Source organism: Fusarium solani (genome assembly GCF_023522795.1).
Source record: "Fusarium solani strain SB1 chromosome Unknown bctg00000015, whole genome shotgun sequence".
NCBI classification, from domain to species: domain Eukaryota; kingdom Fungi; phylum Ascomycota; class Sordariomycetes; order Hypocreales; family Nectriaceae; genus Fusarium; species Fusarium solani.
In genome coordinates this window covers 1-18,957 of record NW_027072143.1, presented here as the reverse complement: position 1 = coordinate 18,957, position 18,957 = coordinate 1, and the positions used below count along the sequence as shown (strand labels likewise).

Genomic DNA, 18,957 nt, shown 5'->3' with positions numbered 1-18,957 from the left:
AATTTGCGTGGGAAATGACATGGCTTGATAGCGTGCGGTCGTTGAGTGAAGTGAAAGGTGATTCAAGTGAAAGGGCATAAGCTGATTGGACCAAAACTGGTGCCAGGGTCGCAATGAACAAAAGCAAAAACCAATACGAAACGCCGAGCCACTACAACGACGACGAGGACGAGGATATGATATGCATATACTTGTAGAATAACGAATTCGAAGTATAATTCTAAAAAACGAAGGGTGAAAAGAGACATCCGTCAGAAGGAGAAGAGTGTATTCCTACCCTTGTGAGTTATCTAACTCAAAAGCCTCACCGTCAGCCTCGTGTTTGCTTACGTATAGAGCGAAGGAGGGTGAATAACTAGCCTTTGCGCTTCTGGAGGGTTTGTGAAAAAAGGGGGTAAGGTCTCTAGATTGTAAAATGAAGAACTGGCGTTCCCTTCCCTCCTTCCTTACTCTTTGCATCCTCATCATCCTCATCATCCTCGTCAAATATTTATATACTATTTATGATCATCATATACATATATTCATGCCGCGTATTCACAGCATGGGGTTAGATATTCTCCGCTATGACCCTGATCACCGGGTTGTTGTCTGCCGGCTATGCCGGACGTGTCTAGTCCCCAAGGCGGCAAGCTGGAGGAGCCACCTGCGGGCCGAGCCGCACCGAATGAGGGGTGAGGAGCTAAGGACGACCATTGAGCTCTTATCGAGTTACGACCTGCGCCCAGTAGAGGAGCTCCGTCAGTGGAGGCCAGATAGGACGAGACCTTGCCGGCCGATCGAAGGCCTCGCTGTCTTTACCGGGTATTACTGCTGCACGCGCGATGGCTGCAACTACTGCACACGGAGGCTCGCCAAGATGCACCAGCACATGCCAGCACATGGTATGAAGGCCTCGCAGCACCGAGAGGCCGTCCCCTCTGGAGAGGCTGCATGCTCCAGACGTATTTCACGGCAAAGGGACGCATCGATTACTTCATCGTTGAAGAACCCTCGTTATCGTCATCGCCATCGGGGGAGGTATCGGCCCTTAGATTCCTTCTGCCGCCGTCACAGGAGGAGGGGAAGCTATTCAATGAGCTAAAAGCGGATCTGGCCCAGGCATCCCGCGACCTAGAGGAGCAGGCCGGGGTTGTGCAGGACGTCGGGGAGTCACGAGCGGACCGAGTCCCGTGGCTCGTCCATACCGGGTTCCCTGCCCACATGCGGGGGCTCCGGGATGCCGAGATCCAGTCGTCGTACTCGCTGCCGCCGAAGAAGCTCCCAGGCGGGGACTGTGGCGGCGAAGGGGAGGACAACTCGGACCTCATCCGCATCCTTGTCGCGGCCGAGACCGTCCTCAGGGACGCCTACAAGCTCTGCAGCGATAAGTCACTCGAGCGGAAGATGACGCAGCAGCGGGCCAAGAGGTTGAATGAGTTCCGTGATGCCGGCGGCTCGAGCAGCGGCAAGCCCGGCGGGTTCCGCAGTTTTAAGAACGAATCCTCGCTGACCTCGTACTTCCGAAGGATGAAGCAGCTTCTCGTCTACTATTATCGGGTCGTATTCTGCGAGGACGGTCACTTCACGAGGGAGAATGAGGACCAAGTGTTGCCGCGGGACGTCATCGAACCAACACCTCAGCAGCAGCGAGCCATGGAAGGCATCATCGATGCCCTGCGGGAACAAGACGAGATGGCGAAGGAAAAATCAGCCGATGAGGAAGATGACGAGGAGCGCGACGCTGAGCTGAAGCATGTCATTCGCAACTTCTACGTATCCCTGATCTGCCAGACAGTCGGGAGCAGGCCGTTCCGGTCCGCGGTACTAAGCTTCTGCGCCATGCTCAGCCGGAAGAAGGCCTTTACACGGCGAGAGGCGAATGATGACGAGCAGCGCAAACGGTGCGTCTGGAACGAACCAGGCAACTTCAACAGCAACTTATCCGCACTCACGTGGACTGCTCAGCTCATCCTGTTCGACTTCGTGTGCTTCCACAAGCAGGACGACGAGGACGGGATACCCGAACTGCTGGAGAAGATGTGCAAAAAGTACTTCCAGCAGATGGCAGAGACACCCTTCGGTCATATCCTGCAGTGGCGGCTCTACCTTTTCGCAGCATCTCGAACGGCTTTCGCCAAGAACCAGGCACGCTGGTCTCTCGACGGCCAGACGATCGACTACATGGGAACCAAGCTACACATGGAACAGGTGTCGCAGCTGGTCGTATCAGAGTTTCGCCAGGCGCATTCGCTTCTGTATGATGAGCTGTTGTTCGGTGCGAATGATATTGCACCAATCGAAGCGTGGAGACTACAGGACGACCTGGACCTCGACGACTACGGCGGCTCGTGGCTGACGGACGAGAGGAATGCCGAGGTCCTAAAGGGAACGCAGGACGCCCTGCTCCGGCAGATCGAGCATAGGGCTGAGCTGCGAGGGGTCTATGTGCGGACCGATCAGGCCGGCGGGTTGAGCCTATGTCCGAAGGCAATGGCCTGCTACGAGGCGCACGTGCAAGAGTTCCTGAAGCGGATGGTGACGCTCATCCATGTTCCGCCGGCTCCTCCGTTGCGGGCGCCGGAGCTGCTTTCCGTCACCTACACCAACACAGGTCGTCGTCGATGCATATTAATCTGGGAGAAGATGGTCATGGTGTACGTGCGGTATCACAAGAGCCAGGAACAGGTTGGTGCCGAGACGGAGAACATCCGCTTCTTGCCCCGCGCGATTGGAGATCTGCTCTTGACATATCTGGCTCTGGTGCCGCCGCTGCGCCAGGTCTTCCTTCGTCAGAGAAAGCCCGGCGCTCTGCTGTCGCCGTACCTGTGGTCGAGCCTGGACGGCGAGGTCTGGAGGGACACCACGATCTCTTCTTGCCTTCGCAGGGCCTGCGCACGCGCCGAGGTACCGCAGTTCCAGGTGGCGTGGTGGCGCCAGGCTGCTGCTTCTATCACCAAGGAGAAGTTCAGCGCCAAGGAGCGGGCCAACTTTGACCTAGAGGAGATCGCGGCAGCTGAGGAAGTCGAGGATGAGGCGGCCCTCGCGGACCTGGCCGGAATGAGCAACCACAGCTACCGCACGTTCAACCATGCCTATGCTGGCAGCACGACGCTGACGATGAGCACGCTGCTCCATCGCGCCTACCGTGCATCGCAGAGCTGGCGCTCCCTGTTCCGGGTCGATCAACTTCTCCAGGGGAAGCGGCCGCATACGGTATCAGGGACGCAGGCGCAGGGGTTGCTCAATGCTTGCAAGAAGGCGCGGTTTCGCACAAGGCCGGCCCAGAAGGAGGACGGCCTGCTGAAGGTGGCTCGCAGGCTATACAACGACCCGGGGCTGCAATTACGTCGCCCAGGTCAGCGAGATGGCATGCTGGCGACATTGGGCCCGCGACCAGCCGAGCAGGTCATCGTTGTCCTTGCGACCGGATCAGGCAAGACACTAATAGTGATGGTTGGTGCTGCGCTCGAAGGCGCTGCGACGACCATCTTGATATTACCTACGGTGGCCCTCCGCGGTAACATGCTCGTTCGCCTCGGCAAGGTGGCGTTGAAACACTACGTGTGGTCGCCAGGGTCGTCCAAGTCGGCGCCGCTGGTCATCATGTCGGCCGAGGCCGCCTGCACAGAAAGCTTCCTGGAGTATGCCAACCGACTTGCGGACCGACAGCGGCTGGACCGGATCGTGATTGACGAGTGCCACCTGACCATCACGGCGAACGACTATCGGCGGTGCATGTCGCAGCTGGGCTGGTACGTGCGGCGGGTTCAGACGCAGACAGTCTGGCTGACGGCGACGCTCCCGCCAGACTACCAAGAGCTCTTTATAGAGCATAATAAGCTCGTTCGGCCGCATATAGTCAGGGAGTCGACGAATCGGCCGAACATCCGGTACATCGTACGGCGTGAGCGAGGCTTGGGCACCTTGTGCCAGAGGGCGGCTCGTCTTGTCCAAACCTGCTGGACCCGGAAGGACCTCTTCGAGAGCGAACGGGATAAGATCATCTTATACTGTCAGACGAAAGAGCTCGTGGCGGAGCTCGCCGACCTGCTGGGGTGCCCGTCATACACGGCTGACTCTGGTACGGAGGAGGAGAGGAGGGCGGTCATCGAGCAGTGGCTCAGTGCTACGGACCCGCCTGCTGTTGTAGCCACATCTGCGCTGGGCCCCGGCTTCGACCATCCGCACGTCCGGTGGGTCATCCACGTCGGCGCCCCAAATCTAATGACAGAATTCTCGCAGGAGTCAGGCAGAGCCGGTCGGGATGGCAAAGTAGCAGAATCCATCGTCTTACTTAGCGCGGCCTGGCAACCGCAGCTAGACCGGCAGCTGGGGGCAGACCAGGAGGCCATGCAGCTATACCTCACGCAGCAGCAGTGTTCGCGCGGCATCATGAGCCAATTCCTCGATGTGCGGTCGGACTGGAGGTGGTGCATGGAAGGCGATGAGCTTTGCGGCGTCTGTCCCAACCACCACATCGAACGCCGGCCGACCGATCTTGAGTTCCATCTACCGCAGCCCCAGGCGGAAGAAGTAGCGAGCGGGGGTGAGGGTGAGGGTGAACAGTGCTCCATGGCCAGCGAGATGGTTTTTACTGGGCCCAGTGAGGTTCTTCGCCAGGCCCGAGTTTGCAATGAGGTGCTGAGCCGATACGAGAGGGATCTTGAGACAATGATGGGCTGCTGTCTATATTGTCGGGTGGAGGGGAAGCCGTTTGAGCATGCAGCGGCAGCGTGCGCGCGACGCCATGATTGGATACGAGCGAAGCAGAAGGCACTTCGGGACTGCAAAAGCCGGGGTAAGGAGTGGATGGATCTATATGCCGTCTGTTGGATGTGCTATCAGCCACAGGAGATCTGTCGGGCGGCGGACCCGGACTATGACGGAGATGGTTCATGTCGATTCCCAGACATGGTCATACCTCTGTGTTTTGGGGCTTATAGCCGGCCACGCCGTACCGATTGGTTCCTGAAGCATTTTAACCAGACATTCAGGACGTGTCAAGAGTATATGTTGTGGCTTGGTAAAAGTGCCTCGCTGGGAGACAGTAGATGTACGCAGGCGAACTGCGTAGCAGCGCTTTTGTTGGCCGAGCTTGGGTGAAACCCGCCGCTAATAATAGATAAATAGTAGTTAGTTATAGAGCCTCTAGTTAAAATTTAAGAAAAAATAAAGAAAGGGATAGAAAAGATAAAAACGCAATATATAGGGGTAAGTTAAGGTCTAGGGTAGGACTAACCTATATTAATATAATTAAGGGGGAAAAATAAGGCTCTATATGGTAAAGAATAAAACCTATAAAGGCTATACTAGGAATTAAATCTTGATTATCTGGTTTATGAGTTAGAAATTCTATTATTAAACTATATAGCTTATTTCTCTCGACTAGGTTACCTAGTCTAATATTCATAATAGTTAAGCAAGTCTCTAACGCGATACTTATAACTATACCTCCTTACTATAATAATTGCCTTTCTAATAATGGAGATAGAAATATATATAGATTACTATATAAAAAGTTAAGCTCTGCAGCAGAATTTAGCTATATATAAGGTAGTAAAGAAAGAATATATCATAGACCTAACTATACATCAACGCGAGTTCGGGGGCGAACTTATGAAAATCACCATACTGGGGGAAAATGCGCTATTGAAGACAGGGGGGCGAACTCATGATAAATAGAGGGGGGTGAACTCTTGAAAACTATAAGAGAAAAAAATATAAAAAAGAGAGGGATCTAAAGATAACTTATATGCAATACTATATATATGATTATAAGGTATTATATCTTAAATTGCTTAAGCAGTAAGTGATTTAAGTTATGCTGGAGTTTTTGATGTGGTTGAAAGAGAGGGGAGAATCAGAGGGCAGCATGTAATATTATTGGGTGAATTACGTGGTCTGTGCGCAGCAGCACATCACAGAGGCAAGTCGCCCAGCTTGTCAGTAAAATACTAATAGTAGGAGAGAGAGACTACATAGCAGATAGCAGAAGCTATGCGCAGGCAAGAGGCAATTTAGTGATAAAGTCAAACGTGGCACGCGTGCAGCAGGAGGGTAACAGCAGCGTTGAATTTCGTTGTCAAGTAGTAGCTATAATGCCAGATCCAGCGCAGTTGCATCCAGTTTGCAGGGTGAAGAAGAAAGGCGACGTTGAAAGGCCGGGCCGCAGGGGGAAGCCGATGCTGATGTAGACGATGGCATAGAAGCCCGGAAAGCCGAGGCCGAAGCGCAGAGTGAGAGTGCCGTGGTCAAAGGTGGCGGCCACGGCGAGAGGGCCGATAGGTACAAGGGCAGGCATTTCGACAGACGACTTGAGCAGAAGTTAGCGCTAATTGCCGCATAGTAGACAAGAGGTTATTACCCGTTGCAAGAGAGTTGATGTTGGATCGAAAGGGGTGACTATGGAGACGGGTGAAATGGATTATGGTTGAGGTTGCTAGTATTAAGCCGGGCTGGTCGATGTGAGTATGACGATGAGGGAGGGAAGAAGAAGAAGGCAAGAGGTGAGAGATAAGAGAAGTTTTTATAGGCGACATGTGAACAAAGAGTCATGCGAACAAAAAATATGCCATCAAGAGAGATGCAATCAAGAGATACGCGATCAAGAGATATATAACCGAGCGATATGCGACCAAGGGGTAATATACTAGAAAGCATAAGGCAGAAATATAGTCAAGTTTACTATAAAGAAGCTTTATTAATATATAACTATATGCTATATTTAATAGGTGATTAGTAGGCTTAGTATAGGTAGTAAGCATGGTTCTATAGCAACCAGCAAAAGCAACTTCAAGTCGAGTTTCATAAACGCCACAAATATATAAACCCAAATAAAAAATAAGACCAGCTTCCATTTTATTCTTACCCCATAAAACATTATATCTACAGTTTATAACATATCAACACGGCAATCATTTACTTAGGAGCCAGCTATAAGACACCATGACGAACCAGCAAGGCAACTTAGGCAGCTCTATGCCCAGCATCCGGCCATTTATCTACTTGGACGAGTACCCGTTCGTCATCTGTAAGAGTTGCAGCATTGGCATCATCGCCAGCGAGGTTATGAACCATCTGAAGTCCAAGCATTCGCAGATTGATCGCAAGGACCGGAAGAGGATCAATGCAGCCATCATGACGATGGACGGTGTTGCCAAGGATCAGGCCGAGTTACGCTGTTGGGCTCTGCCGCCGCCCACGACCGGCCCGATTGTATATATCAAGCCGCCAAAGAACGACGGCTTAGGTTGCCAACATTGCCCATACGTCGTCCGAGATACAGTTCAGATAAGGAAGCATTATCGGGAGCAGCATGGTTTAACCAATGGCCCAAAGAGGACCGGCAGCACGCGGCGGGGTACTCGGCGAGAGCAGGATCCCGTGCCATGGAGGGTTGGGGTTCAGTGCCAACGGATTTGTCATTGGGGGTACGGCAACCGATGGTTCGAAGTTGGCCGGGTCGACGAGGGGGGCACGAAGACCATCATGACAGTCAAGGTCACGATGAGAACCCGGCCGCCGACATAGATCGAATGTACCACGAAGATACGCAGGCATTCACCACAGAGGCCAGAGAGGACATCCAGGGCATACACGACAAGTGGGAGGCCAACAGCTGGATAATGCGATGCGGTTGGGCCCACCATCTCGAAGGCATCAACCCCGACCATATGCTCGAGGTCATGCAGCCGATCCGACCCGACGAGCCCGTGCTGCAGAAGATGTGGGAGGTTTTCGAACGCGTGCTGGACAGTGCGTACGCCGCTGCGAGTCGTTGTCATCCCGGCACGGCCGAGTTGTTTGAGGTCCAGCGCAAGGAAGGTTCCATCACGACGAACGACCCGTTCCAGGGGCTGATGGAGCCAGACGCGTGGCAGCGTTACAAGGCGTGGTGGATGACGTTGATGATCATCTGGCGGCGGCTAGAGGGCCCGGGTTGGAGTGTTGCCGGCGACGAGGAGGAAGGCGACGAGGAGCAGCAGCAGCAGCAGCAGCAGCAGCAGCAGCAGCAGCAGCAGCAGCAGCAGCAGCGTGGTCCGTTCAGTGACGGAGAGAGCGACGGCGGCAGCAGTAACCACAGTCGCAGGTCCAGCGAGACGCCATCCGTCGAGCGAAAGAGGCCACCATACCGCATGACCATCCGGCAGGAGGAGCTGTGGAAGGAGTTCAGCCGAGCCGTGACGTACGCCACTAGGCACGGGGTTCAGCCCACGGGACAGTACAGCGATGCCCAGCTGCAGCGTGGCTGTCTCGATTTGGTTGTGCAGTTTCTCGATCATCCGTTCAAGACCGGCAACCACTACGAGAATATTATTATTAGTGCGTTGGCCGTCATGGGGATAGACCGAGAGGGTCGTGGCTGGGTGCCGGTGGGGAAGTACACGCCGATATACTCGGCCGTCATCAAGGTGGCCAGGTATCTGGTGCTGTACCAATCCATGCTGGAGCGGGAGGCGCAGGTGACACAGCTGCGGCAGTACATGACTGCCCGCCAGGCGAGGGAGGAGGCCGAGGGACTGTTCAGGATCGTGCGGCACAAGATGTTGCAGTTCATGATCCGGACTCCAGAGGGGGTAGCCGCTGACCCGACACCGATGAATTGGATCTTGAACACGCGCGCATACGGCATGCACATCCACTTCACGACTCCGGGCAGAGAGACGATCGACTGGAGGGGTGATCAGATCATCCACGGCAGCATCAAGTTCAGGATGTATGAGATATCGGACATGCTGCACAATTTGCTGTTGCACACGCGGCAGACATTGGCCCAGCTGGTCGTGGGCAAGGTGGGGTGCCAGAGGAAGATGCAGGGCAGGGCAAGGACGAGAGAGCTGAGGCAGGTGACGGCAGGTGAAGGGGGGAGCATGAGGTGATGGGAGGAGGAGGAGAGTATGATGTGATGGCTGAAGAGGAGGGTGAAGGTTTACCCCGGTCACTGCCGCGCATACCATGGTCGAGGATAGAGGACCGGCACGGCGAGACCATGCTAGATCATTCATTCTTGAGCAACGAGGATAACGCGGATTGGGTCAGGCGAGGGGAGGGTTGGGTCAAGGACCAGATCAAGGGTTCGCCGGCCGCCCGGGAGGCGTGGACGACCATGTCGGAAGCCGGCCAGAGCGTATACCGAGAAGCTGCAGTGCGCGAGTATGGACGGCTGGTCGAGCAGTTCCGGGGGCAGTTGCTGATGCTGATGCATATGCTCGGGGGCCAGCCGGCACGGTCAACCGAGCTCATGGGGATCCGGATGTGGAACACGGCCAACGGCGGCGTCAGGAACATATTCATCCACGAGGGGATGGTGTGCTTCGTGACCATGTACCACAAGGGCTACCGCAGGTCGGGCACCGTCAAGGTCATCCACCGGTACTTGCCACGCGAGGTCGGAGAGCTGCTGGTGTGGTATATGTGGCTGGTGCTGCCGTGGTGGCAGGCGGTGCAGGGCAGGGTGAAGCAGCAGCGCCGGCGGAGTGCGTTCTTGTGGGCCGACCAAGTGGTCAGTGAAGACGGGCGGAAGGATAAGAAGCGGGTGTGGAATGTGAAGAGGGTGAACCGAGAGCCCGGGGGGTTAACGGTGGAGGAGGAGGAGAGCGAGAACGAGATGATGATGGAGGAGGAGGCCGCATTCATGGACTGGTTCAGCGAGCGCAAGTGGGGGAACGACCGTGCCCGACGGGTGATACAGCGCTACAGCTCACAGTTCTCCGGCCAAGAGCTCAACATCAGTGGCTGGCGGCACATCGCGATCGGCATCAGCAACCGGTACTTCAACAAGGCGTTCAAGCCGGACGGGGACGAATGGTTTGACGACAACAACGATGAGGGCAGTGGCTTTGCCGACAGCATGTATGATATGCAGGCCGGGCACGGGTCACACATCGCCGGGTTGGCATACGCGAGGTTGTACGGGCAGGGAGATCTGGGGACGATGAAGCGGCGGGAGGGGTTCCGGATGATCAGCATGCAGTGGCACCGGTTCTTCGGCTTCGGGGCGGAGGACCGGACGGAGTTGGGCATCGGGGATAAGCGGGGCCGATACGCCATCGACGACGAGCGGGACGGCATGCGGCGGAGGCGCTTCGACCGGCTGCACCGGGCCGACATGCGGGGGCAGCTCAAGCAGATGATGGGACCGGGGGCCGAGTTCAGGGGGTTACAGGAGGCGGTGATCCACGCCGTCACCCGTGGTTACTGGCCCATCGTGCAGGTGACGCCGACGGGGGGTGGCAAGAGCTTGACGTTCATGCTCCCGGCGTACTGCACGCCGGATGGGGTGACGGTGGTGGTGTCGCCGCTGGTGTCGCTGCAGGATGACATGGTGTCGAGGTGTATGAGGTCGGGCATCGACGCGTACGTGTGGAAGAGCCGCGGTGTCGTCCAGCGAGCGGCGGCGTTGGTGTTTATCACGCCCGAGTCGGCCGTCACCAAGGGGTTCCGGACGTTTGTGGAGCGAATGCACGGGCAGCACAAGCTTGACCGGGTCGTCGTGGACGAGTGTCACACGGTGTTGCGGTGCAGCAAGAAGTTCCGGCCAAAGATAAAGCGACTAGGCCAGACGCTCCGTGACTTTGGCGTGCCCGTGATATGCTTGACGGCAACGTTGAAGCCGACGGACGAGAGTGCGTTGTTCAAAGCGATGGAGTTCACGCTGGATCGGGTGCACATATTCAGGGAGCGAACAACGCGGCGAAACATACGGTATAGCGTCGACGTCGTGGAGGGCAAGGAGCAGGAGACGAGGAGGAACTCGATGAATACCGGCCGCAGGAGGATGATAAAGAGCAGCGGCGGCGGTGGTGGTGGTAGTAGTGTTGTTGTCAGGGTTAACCGGGAGGGCGAGGAGGAAGGAGGGGATGGGGATGATGGTGAAGACGAAGAGGCAGTGGAGCGTGCGTGCGAGATTGTCCGGCAGTGGACAGAGGCACACGGCGAGGGCAAGGTGATTGTGTACGGGGGAACCATCCGGCGAGTGCAAATGGTTTCAGAGAGGCTGGGTTGCATAGCGTACTGGCGCGGAGCCGGTGACTCGGCAGAGAAGGCTCGGCGGTTGCAGGAGTGGATGAGCAGCAGCGGGGGTGAGGAGGGATGGATCACGGCGACGAATGCGTTGGGGTTGGGCATCGACGATGGCAAGGTGCGATTAGTCGTGCACGTGGGGATGCCGCGGACGCTGGAGAACTTTGTGCAGGAGAGTGGACGAGGAGGGCGAGACGGGCAGAGGAGCGAGTCAGTGGTGGTCATACGGCGGGCGTGGCTCGAGCAGGAGGCAGAGAAGAAGAGGTGGGAACAGCAGCGGCAGGGGAAGAAGGACGAGTGGGAGTGGGATAGGGATGCGGTCGAGTTCGTCGAGGGCAAGTGTTGTCGACGAGAAGTGCTTGATCGGGAGATGGATGGCAATATTGACAGGTTTGGGTGCGTGGATGAGGAGGAGATGTGTGATATATGCGAGGCGGAGCAGGTGGAAAGAGAGATCGCGGATCGTCGCGACATGATGGGGATCACGGACGTTGACGAGGGGTCAAGTGCAGAGGCAGAGGCAGAGGCAGCGCTGGATTATGAGAGGAGTCAGCGGTTGGTGCAGCAGCGAGAGGTGGAGAGGAGGTCAAAGGCAATGCGGGAGGCAGGGGAGGTCATCATGTTCGAGAACATGCTGGCAGATTGGAGTGGAAGCTGCAGTGTATGCAGGTGCGAGGGTGTAGAGGATGTGTATCATGAGATGGAGGCATGTAGATGGAAGGGGTCAGAGGAGTGGCGGAAGGTGAGGGCGAGCATAACGCGGGCAGAGGAGGCGATGATGGAGTTGAAGCGATTCGCGGATTACTCGGCGTGTTTCAACTGCGGGTTACCACAAGATATATGCGAGCAGTGGGAAGCGGCGGGTGATGATGAGAGGTTATTTAGGAGGGCAAGGGGCAAGACATGTCAGTATAAGGGGGTATTATTTGAGATCATGGCAGTGCAGTGGGTGCGGGATATAGACTGGTGGTTAAGGGAGGTAGGGCGGAAGATAGGTGAGGTGATTGATGAGGTAGATAGCGAGCAGATGGGTAGATTATTCGAGTGGTTGGGGGAGTTGATTGAATGGGGTGGAGGCATAGGCGGCGGGATTCAAGCAAGTAGGGTATGTCAAGTAGTAGTGAGTTTGGAGAGGCAGTGGCAAGAGAAGGAGGGATAAGAAGCTAAGAGGTAAATAAGGAAATATAAATAAGAGAGTTTTTTAAAAGAAATATATATAATTAGATAGTAAGGGCAATAAAAGAAAAAATAAAAAGGTTTTATATAAAAGGGGTTAAATAAATAAATTAATAAATATAATAAAGGAATAGTTATATAAAACATAAATAAAATAGAAAAATTAAATAAAAATAAAAATAAAAATAAAAATAAAAATAAAAATAAAAATAAAAATAAAAATAAAAATAAAAATAAAAATAAAAGAATAATTATAAATATAAGTAGAGAGATAGATTTAAGAATAAAATTAGGGTAAGGGTTTAAAGAGAAGGATAGGGGGAGTAGTTTATGAATATAGTTAGGGGGAGTGAGGTCCAGATACGGCCATAGAGAGCCGAGGCAAGGGATAGAGGTGAAATACCGAGTTTCGAGAGTGAGGTGGTTTTAAACGGAGGGGCGACGGCCGAGGGGTTGCGGTCGAGATGTCGAAAGTCCGAGCGTAGGCAATGGTTTCGGTCGGTGGTGGAGGGAGAAAGGAAGAATTGAGGTGAGAGTTTGAGAAGAGAGGGGAGGCGGATTTATAGACGAGATGCAACCAAAGAGGCATGCGACTAAGAGATATATGACGCATGCGATGTATGTGACCAAGGGATATTTGAGGAGGAGATGAGGTAAGAGAAAGAGAAAGAGATGAGGCAAGTGAGGCAATAATAAGCGGGGAGATAAACAAGGGGAAAGGAGGCGAGGAGGGGAAGTAAAGTAGAGGGAAGAGAAGAGGGTAAGGCGAGCAAGGTGCGAGGTAGGCGAAGAAGAGCATTGCGATGTTTATAGCGAGCGGGCGTTGAGGATTAGATGAAGACATAGGCATAGGTGAGGGATATATCATGGGCCGATGGAGAAGGTGAAGACGAAGAGAAGATAGCGAGGGCGAGGGTGGCGATATCGAGGCGAATTATGAGAGAAGCAGGAGGTTGATCCGGCAGATAGAGACGGGGCGAGCGTTGGATGTGATAAAGGAGGCGCAAGATGCGACGGATTTTGAGGCAGAGTTGGACGAGTGAAGTAGGTGTTGCAATGTATGTAAGGAGGGAGGATATGATGACGACGAGGATGTTGAGCAGGGAATAGATGCGTGTGCGAAGAAAAGGTCGGGGTGTGGCAATTGTTCACGGAGAAAGGCAGTGAAGTTGGGGAAGGAATGATTAAGAAGGAGAGGTTTATGGGTTGAGCCGCGGTGCGATGAGGCGTAAGGGGTCGAGGTATAAAGGTGAGTTTTAGTGGGTTGTAGTCGCATTAGATTTGTGATATTGGTGTGATTGAGCGAGTAGGTAGGGTTAAGAGGGAAAATGAAGCAGCGTATAACGAATCGAGGCATGGGTTGAGAGATATAACGGGGTTGAGTGAAGGGAGTAGAGCAAAGAGAGAGATATGTATAGGCGTAGAAGAAAAACATATTGGCAGGTGAGGTGGAGGTTAATGGTTATATAAGATAGGGGTTGATCATAGGTGCAATAGGTTAGACGGAAAACACGGTGCGAGTTATAGAGGGTAAGCATTGTAATTTTGAGGATGGATGGATGTAATATAAGGAAGGCGTTAGCAGAGCAGTAGCGACACGATAATAGTGGATCGATTGTGTGTAGACGCATGGGTTGAGGGTTAGGCAGGGTTTAGAGCGGGGTTACATACAAGGTAATCAAGTAATCAAGGAGATATAAGGTAATCAAGTCATTATAAAGAGACGAGGTAATCAAGTCATCATACAGAGGCGAGGTAATCAAGTCATCATACAGAGACAAGGTAATCAAGTCATTAAGATAGTGCATGGTTAAGCATGTAATCAGGGAGAGGCGGTGTAATCAAGCAATATAATCAAGCAATGTAATCAAGCAATCAGATAGATGGAAGTAATCGGGGAAATATGGCAGGATAGGGTTAGCGGGTAATCAGGTAGATCGGGGGATAAGAAGTGGTGGAGTGGGTTATATAGGAAGACATATAAAGGAGGAATAGGGGTCAGAGATCAGGGTTAGGGGCAGGAGCAAGCGTTAAGGTTAGGGTTAGCGGTGTTTTTAAGGGTTAGGGTTAGGGTTAGAAGCGTCAGGGTCAGGGTTATGTTTTTAGGATTAAAGAAAAGAGTAGTTTTTAGAGGTAAGTAAGAAGTAGGTTAGGTTAGGATAGGGGTTAAGGGGATAGAGTAGTAAGGGGTTTAAGATAGATAATATAAAGTAAATAAATAGTAAGTAAAAAATTAGAGTATTAAGAGTTATAGGTTAGTAGGGGAGTAGGTATAAGGTTTAAATATTATTTTAAGTTAGGTTTAATATAATAAAGCAGGGGGAAAATAGTAGGGAGAGAATAGGGGAAGGTTTAGTTAGAGTAAGAAGTAAAATAAAAGGAGAGTATTAAAGTAGGGCGAGGAAGGAGCAAATAGTTTAGGTATAGGGATATATATATATATAGTAAAGGTTAGTAAAATAGAGTTTTAAGTAGTTTATATAGGGTTATAAGAGGGTTAGTAAAGAGAAGGGGGGTAGAAAAAGGAGAAGGGTTTTAGTTAATAAAGGATAAGGAAATAATAAAGGGTAAAAAGGTATAAAAAGAAGAAAAAAAAAAGAAAAATAAAAAGGGGAGTAAGAAAGGTTAAATAAGGTAAGAGGGAATATAAGAGGGTTAGAAATAGAGTTATTAAGAAAGGGTTAAGTAGTAAGTTAGGTATCCAGAAGGTAAGGGTAGTATTAAGGTAGATATAGTTAAGTATTAGGTTTAGTTAAGGGTTAGAGAGGTAAGTAAAGAATAGGAGTGTTAGAAGGATAGTAAGATAAGGGTTTATATTAAGGAGAAAAAGGTTAGTAAGTATAGGGTAGGAAAGCAGGTAGGGTAGGGTTTTTTTATAGCGAGTTATTAATAGTTAATTATTAATATAGGGTTAAGAGTAGGGAAGAAAAAAAGAAAGTAAGAATAATTAAGGAGTAAAGTAAAAGATATAAATATAAGGAGTTTAAGATTAATATAGTTTATTTTATAATTTAAGAGTATAAGAAGAGGAGAGTAAAAAAGAAATATAGGTATTTATTATAATAAGTTTAATAAAGTTAGTAGATAGTTTAGGTAGGGTTAGGTATAGAAAAGCATAGAAGTAAAAGCATAAGAGGAGGGGGTAATATAAAGGTTAGTAAAAGGTAGAAAAGTATTATTTATAGAGTTAAAGTAAAAAGTAAATAGGCAAAGTAATATAATTAAGAGTTTTTTAGTATTTTATTTAAGATTATAAGATAAGAAAATAAAGTTAAAGTTAAAGTAAGAGTAAATTAAAGTATAAAATAAGGTAAAAGAAATAAAAAGAGAAATAATAAGTAAGAAGAAGTATAAATAAGGCGAAGTAGTTTATAAGTATTTTATAGTTATATTAGGTTAAGAAAAGAAGTATAATTATTAAGATATTTAAGAGAATAAATAATATTAAAATAAAAAAGATTATAAGGATAAAGTTAAAAGGTATTAAAAAAGGTAAGAGAAGTTATTTATTTATTAAGTAAAATATAAGGATAGAATAGGAGGGTAAGTATATTATAGAAGGGTTAGGTTAAGGAAAGAGTTAAAAGGAATAAAAAGAGAAAAAAATATAAAAGGAGGTTAATAAATAATATAGAGGTAAGTAATAATTAATATAAGAAAAATAATATTTAAAAAGAAGGTATAAGTAAGTAGGTATAAAAGGTAAGAGTAATAAAGAGTAAAAGAAATAAAGTAAAAAATAAAAAAAGAAATATAAAAAGATAAATATTAAAGAAGGAAATAATAAAAAAGGTAAAAAAGTTATAATTAATAGAAAGGAGGTATAAAAGAGTAGGTAAAGAGGGTAAAAGGTAAGGGTAAAATAATTAAGTTAAGTATTAAGGTAAGAAATATAAAAGGGTAATAAAGTAAGAGGTTAAGTTAAAAGTTAAAATTAATTATAAAGGTTATAGTAGTAAGAAAATAAGAAATTAAGTAAGTTTTAAATAAAATTAGTTTTTATTTTATTAATTAATTAAAAAAAAATATATATATATATAATAAAAAGAAATAAAATAAAATATAAGTAAATTAATTTAAGTTTAATATATTAGGGATATAAAAATATAAATAAGAGTTAAAGAGGGTAAAAAGTATATATAGGGTAAGGGGATAAAATAAAATAAGGGATTAGTTTTATAAGTAAAAGTAATAATTAAGTATAATTAGAGTAAGTTTTATAAGTAAGGTAAGAAAAGTAAAAAGTAATTAGTATATAAAAGAGAGTAATAAGAGGGGTTAAAAGGGGGTTAATAGTTATAAGGAGGAATTAAAGAAGTTTAATAAGGAGAAGGAAAAGTTAGGTAGTAAAGTAAAGAATAAAGGGTTAATAGGGGTTAAAGGGGAAAGAGGTAAGTTTAGAGGAGTAGTTAATAGAGTAGGGTTATTTTATAGTTAGTAATAGTTAAGTTTAAGAGAAGAAGATAAAGAAAGAGTTTTTAGGTAAAGAAAGTAGTTTTAAAAGTTAAGGGGAAATTAAGGGTTAGGAATAGGGTTTAGAAAGAAGTATTATTAAGTGGGTTTAAAAGGGGGTTATTTATAAAAAGAAAAGGTAAGGTTAAAGGGGTAATAGAGGGGAGAAAGTAAGTTATTTAGGTTAAAGGGGAGAAGTAAAAGAGGCAAGGGAGGGGTTAAGGTATAGAGGAAGGTAGAGTAATATTAAAAAGTATTTAAAAGAGGGGGTTAATAGAGAAAGAAGGGAGAAGGAGTAATAAAGTTATTAAGTATTAAGGTTAGTAAAGGTATTGGGGAAATAAGAGGTTTTAAGTAGTATGGGAGGAGGTTAATTTAAAGATATTAGGGAAAAGAAGGGGAGAAATTTAAAGGGAGTATTTAAGTAGAGAAGAGGAAGAGGAAGAGGAAGAGAGAGGTTAGAAGGGAAGGGAAAGAAAAGAGTTTATTAAGAAGTTATAATAAGTTAAAGAGAATAAGAAAGAGAAAGGGATTTAAAGGGGTTTATAGTAAGAATAGTTTATAAGTAAGAAGTAAAGAGTAAAGAGTTTTAGAGTTAAGGGGGAGAAAGAGTAGTAATTAAGAAAGTAAGTAAATATAAAAAGAAGGTAAAGTAAGTTAAAAGGTTAGGGTTAGAAGTGAGTTAAAGTATTAGGGGTAGGTGGTGAGTGTGAGTATAGGAGTAAGGGTCAGGGGTAGGGGTAGGAGTAGGGGTAGAATAAGTAGTTATAAAAGGGTGAGGTAAAGGGGTAAGTAGTAAAGAAAGAAGAGGTGAGAGGAGTAAGAGGAAAAAAGAGAATAAGGGTTAGGTAGGTAAGTATTTAGGGGAAAAGAAAAAAGGGTTAAAAAAGAAAAAGAAAGAAAGAGGAGAGAAAGGATAATTAATAAGTATTAGGTTAAGGGGAAGAAGGAAGTAAAAGAAGGGAGAGTAAGGTATATAGAGTTAGGGAAAGAAGGGAAAAGGGAAAGAGGAGTAAAAGTAGGTTAAGGTAAGAGAGTAGGGATTATTTAGGTAAAAGGTAGTTAAGAGGAAAGTAAAAAGAGTAGTTATAGAGGTTAAAGGGAGGGGAGAGTATAAAGGGAAGGTAAGGTTAAGTTAAGAAGAGGGTAGGAGAGGGTAGAGAAGGGAAAAAGAGGAGTAGAGTTATTAAAGAGGTAAGGGGTTTAGGTAATATAAGAAGAAGAGAGTTTAGAGGAGTAGGGGAAAGGAAAAAAGAAGGTTAAGGTAGGTATTTAGTAAGGGAAGAGAGATAATAAAGAAAAGAGTTTAATGAAGTTTAAAGTAAAAAAGAAGAGAGAAGAATATATTAAAGTATAATTACGTTATTATTAAGATTAATAGTAATAATTAAGTTAAGGATTAGGGTTAAGTATTTATAATAAGGGTTAGAATTAAGGGTTTATAATAAGGGTTAGGGTTAAGTATTTATAGTAAGGGTTAGGGTTAAGGGTTTATAGTAAGGGTTAGGGTTAAGGGTTTATAATAAGGGTTAGGGTTAAGTATTTATAGTGAGGGTTAGGGGGAGTAATAAAGTTAAGGGTTAGGGTTAAGTGTTTATAGTAAGGGTTAGGAGGAGTAATTAAGTTAAGGGTTAGGGTTAAGGGTTTATAGTGAGGGTTAGGAGGAGTAATTAAGTTAAGAGTTAGGGTTAAGGGTTTATAGTAAGGGTTAGGGTTAAGGGTTTATAATAAGGGTTAGAGGGAGTAATTAAGTTAAGGGTTAGGGTTAAGTATTTATAGTGAGGGTTAGAGGGAGTAATTAAGTTAAGGGTTAGGGTTAAGTATTTATAATAAAGGGTTAAGAGGAGGGGTTAAGATTATAATGAGGGTTAATAGTTAAGTTAATTTAAAAATATAAAAGAAGAAAAAATAAAAAAAATAAGAAAAAAAAATTAAATAAAATAAGTTAAGATTAGAAGAGAAATAAGAAATAAAAAGAAAAGAGAGTAATTAAAAAAGTAAGAAATATGAAGGTTTAAATATATATAAGTAGAGATTAAAGAGTTAAAAAAAAAAATAAATAAGTAAAATTAAAGAGGGAAAAAGAGAGTTAAGTAAAAGAATTAAGTTAAAAGGGGTTATAATAAAGAATTATATTAAGTAAGAGGGAAGTAGGGTTAGGGTTAGGGTTAGGGTTAGGGTTAGGGTTAGGGTTAGGGTTAGGGTTAGGGTTAGGGTTAGGGTTAGGGTTAGGGTTAGGGTTAGGGTTAGGGTTAGGGTTAGGGTTAGGGTTAGGGTTAGGGTTAGGGTTAGGGTTAGGGTTAGGGTTAGGGTTAGGGTTAGGTA

At 47.5% G+C, this 18,957-nt stretch overlaps 3 protein-coding genes across 3 annotated transcripts; 2 read left to right on the top strand and 1 right to left on the bottom strand.

Moving 5' to 3' along the window:
• Window positions 1–544: 544 nt before the first annotated feature.
• Window positions 545–4,865, top strand: MRS44_017982 (uncharacterized protein; the record flags this gene model as incomplete). The annotated part of the gene is made up of 3 exons (XM_065616187.1): window positions 545–944; window positions 989–4,780; window positions 4,828–4,865. 3 exons carry the CDS (start codon window positions 545–547, stop codon window positions 4,863–4,865), a joined length of 4,230 nt encoding a protein of 1,409 aa, XP_065472259.1.
• Window positions 4,866–6,064: 1,199 nt separating this feature from the next.
• Window positions 6,065–6,283, bottom strand: MRS44_017981 (uncharacterized protein; the record flags this gene model as incomplete). Its single annotated transcript, XM_065616186.1, has 1 exon — window positions 6,065–6,283. One exon carries the CDS (start codon window positions 6,281–6,283, stop codon window positions 6,065–6,067), a length of 219 nt encoding a protein of 72 aa, XP_065472258.1.
• A 644-nt stretch (window positions 6,284–6,927) lies between these two features.
• Window positions 6,928–11,871, top strand: MRS44_017980 (uncharacterized protein; the record flags this gene model as incomplete). The annotated part of the gene is made up of 4 exons (XM_065616185.1): window positions 6,928–7,412; window positions 7,478–8,698; window positions 8,845–11,665; window positions 11,719–11,871. 4 exons carry the CDS (start codon window positions 6,928–6,930, stop codon window positions 11,869–11,871), a joined length of 4,680 nt encoding a protein of 1,559 aa, XP_065472257.1.
• Window positions 11,872–18,957: the final 7,086 nt, after the last annotated feature.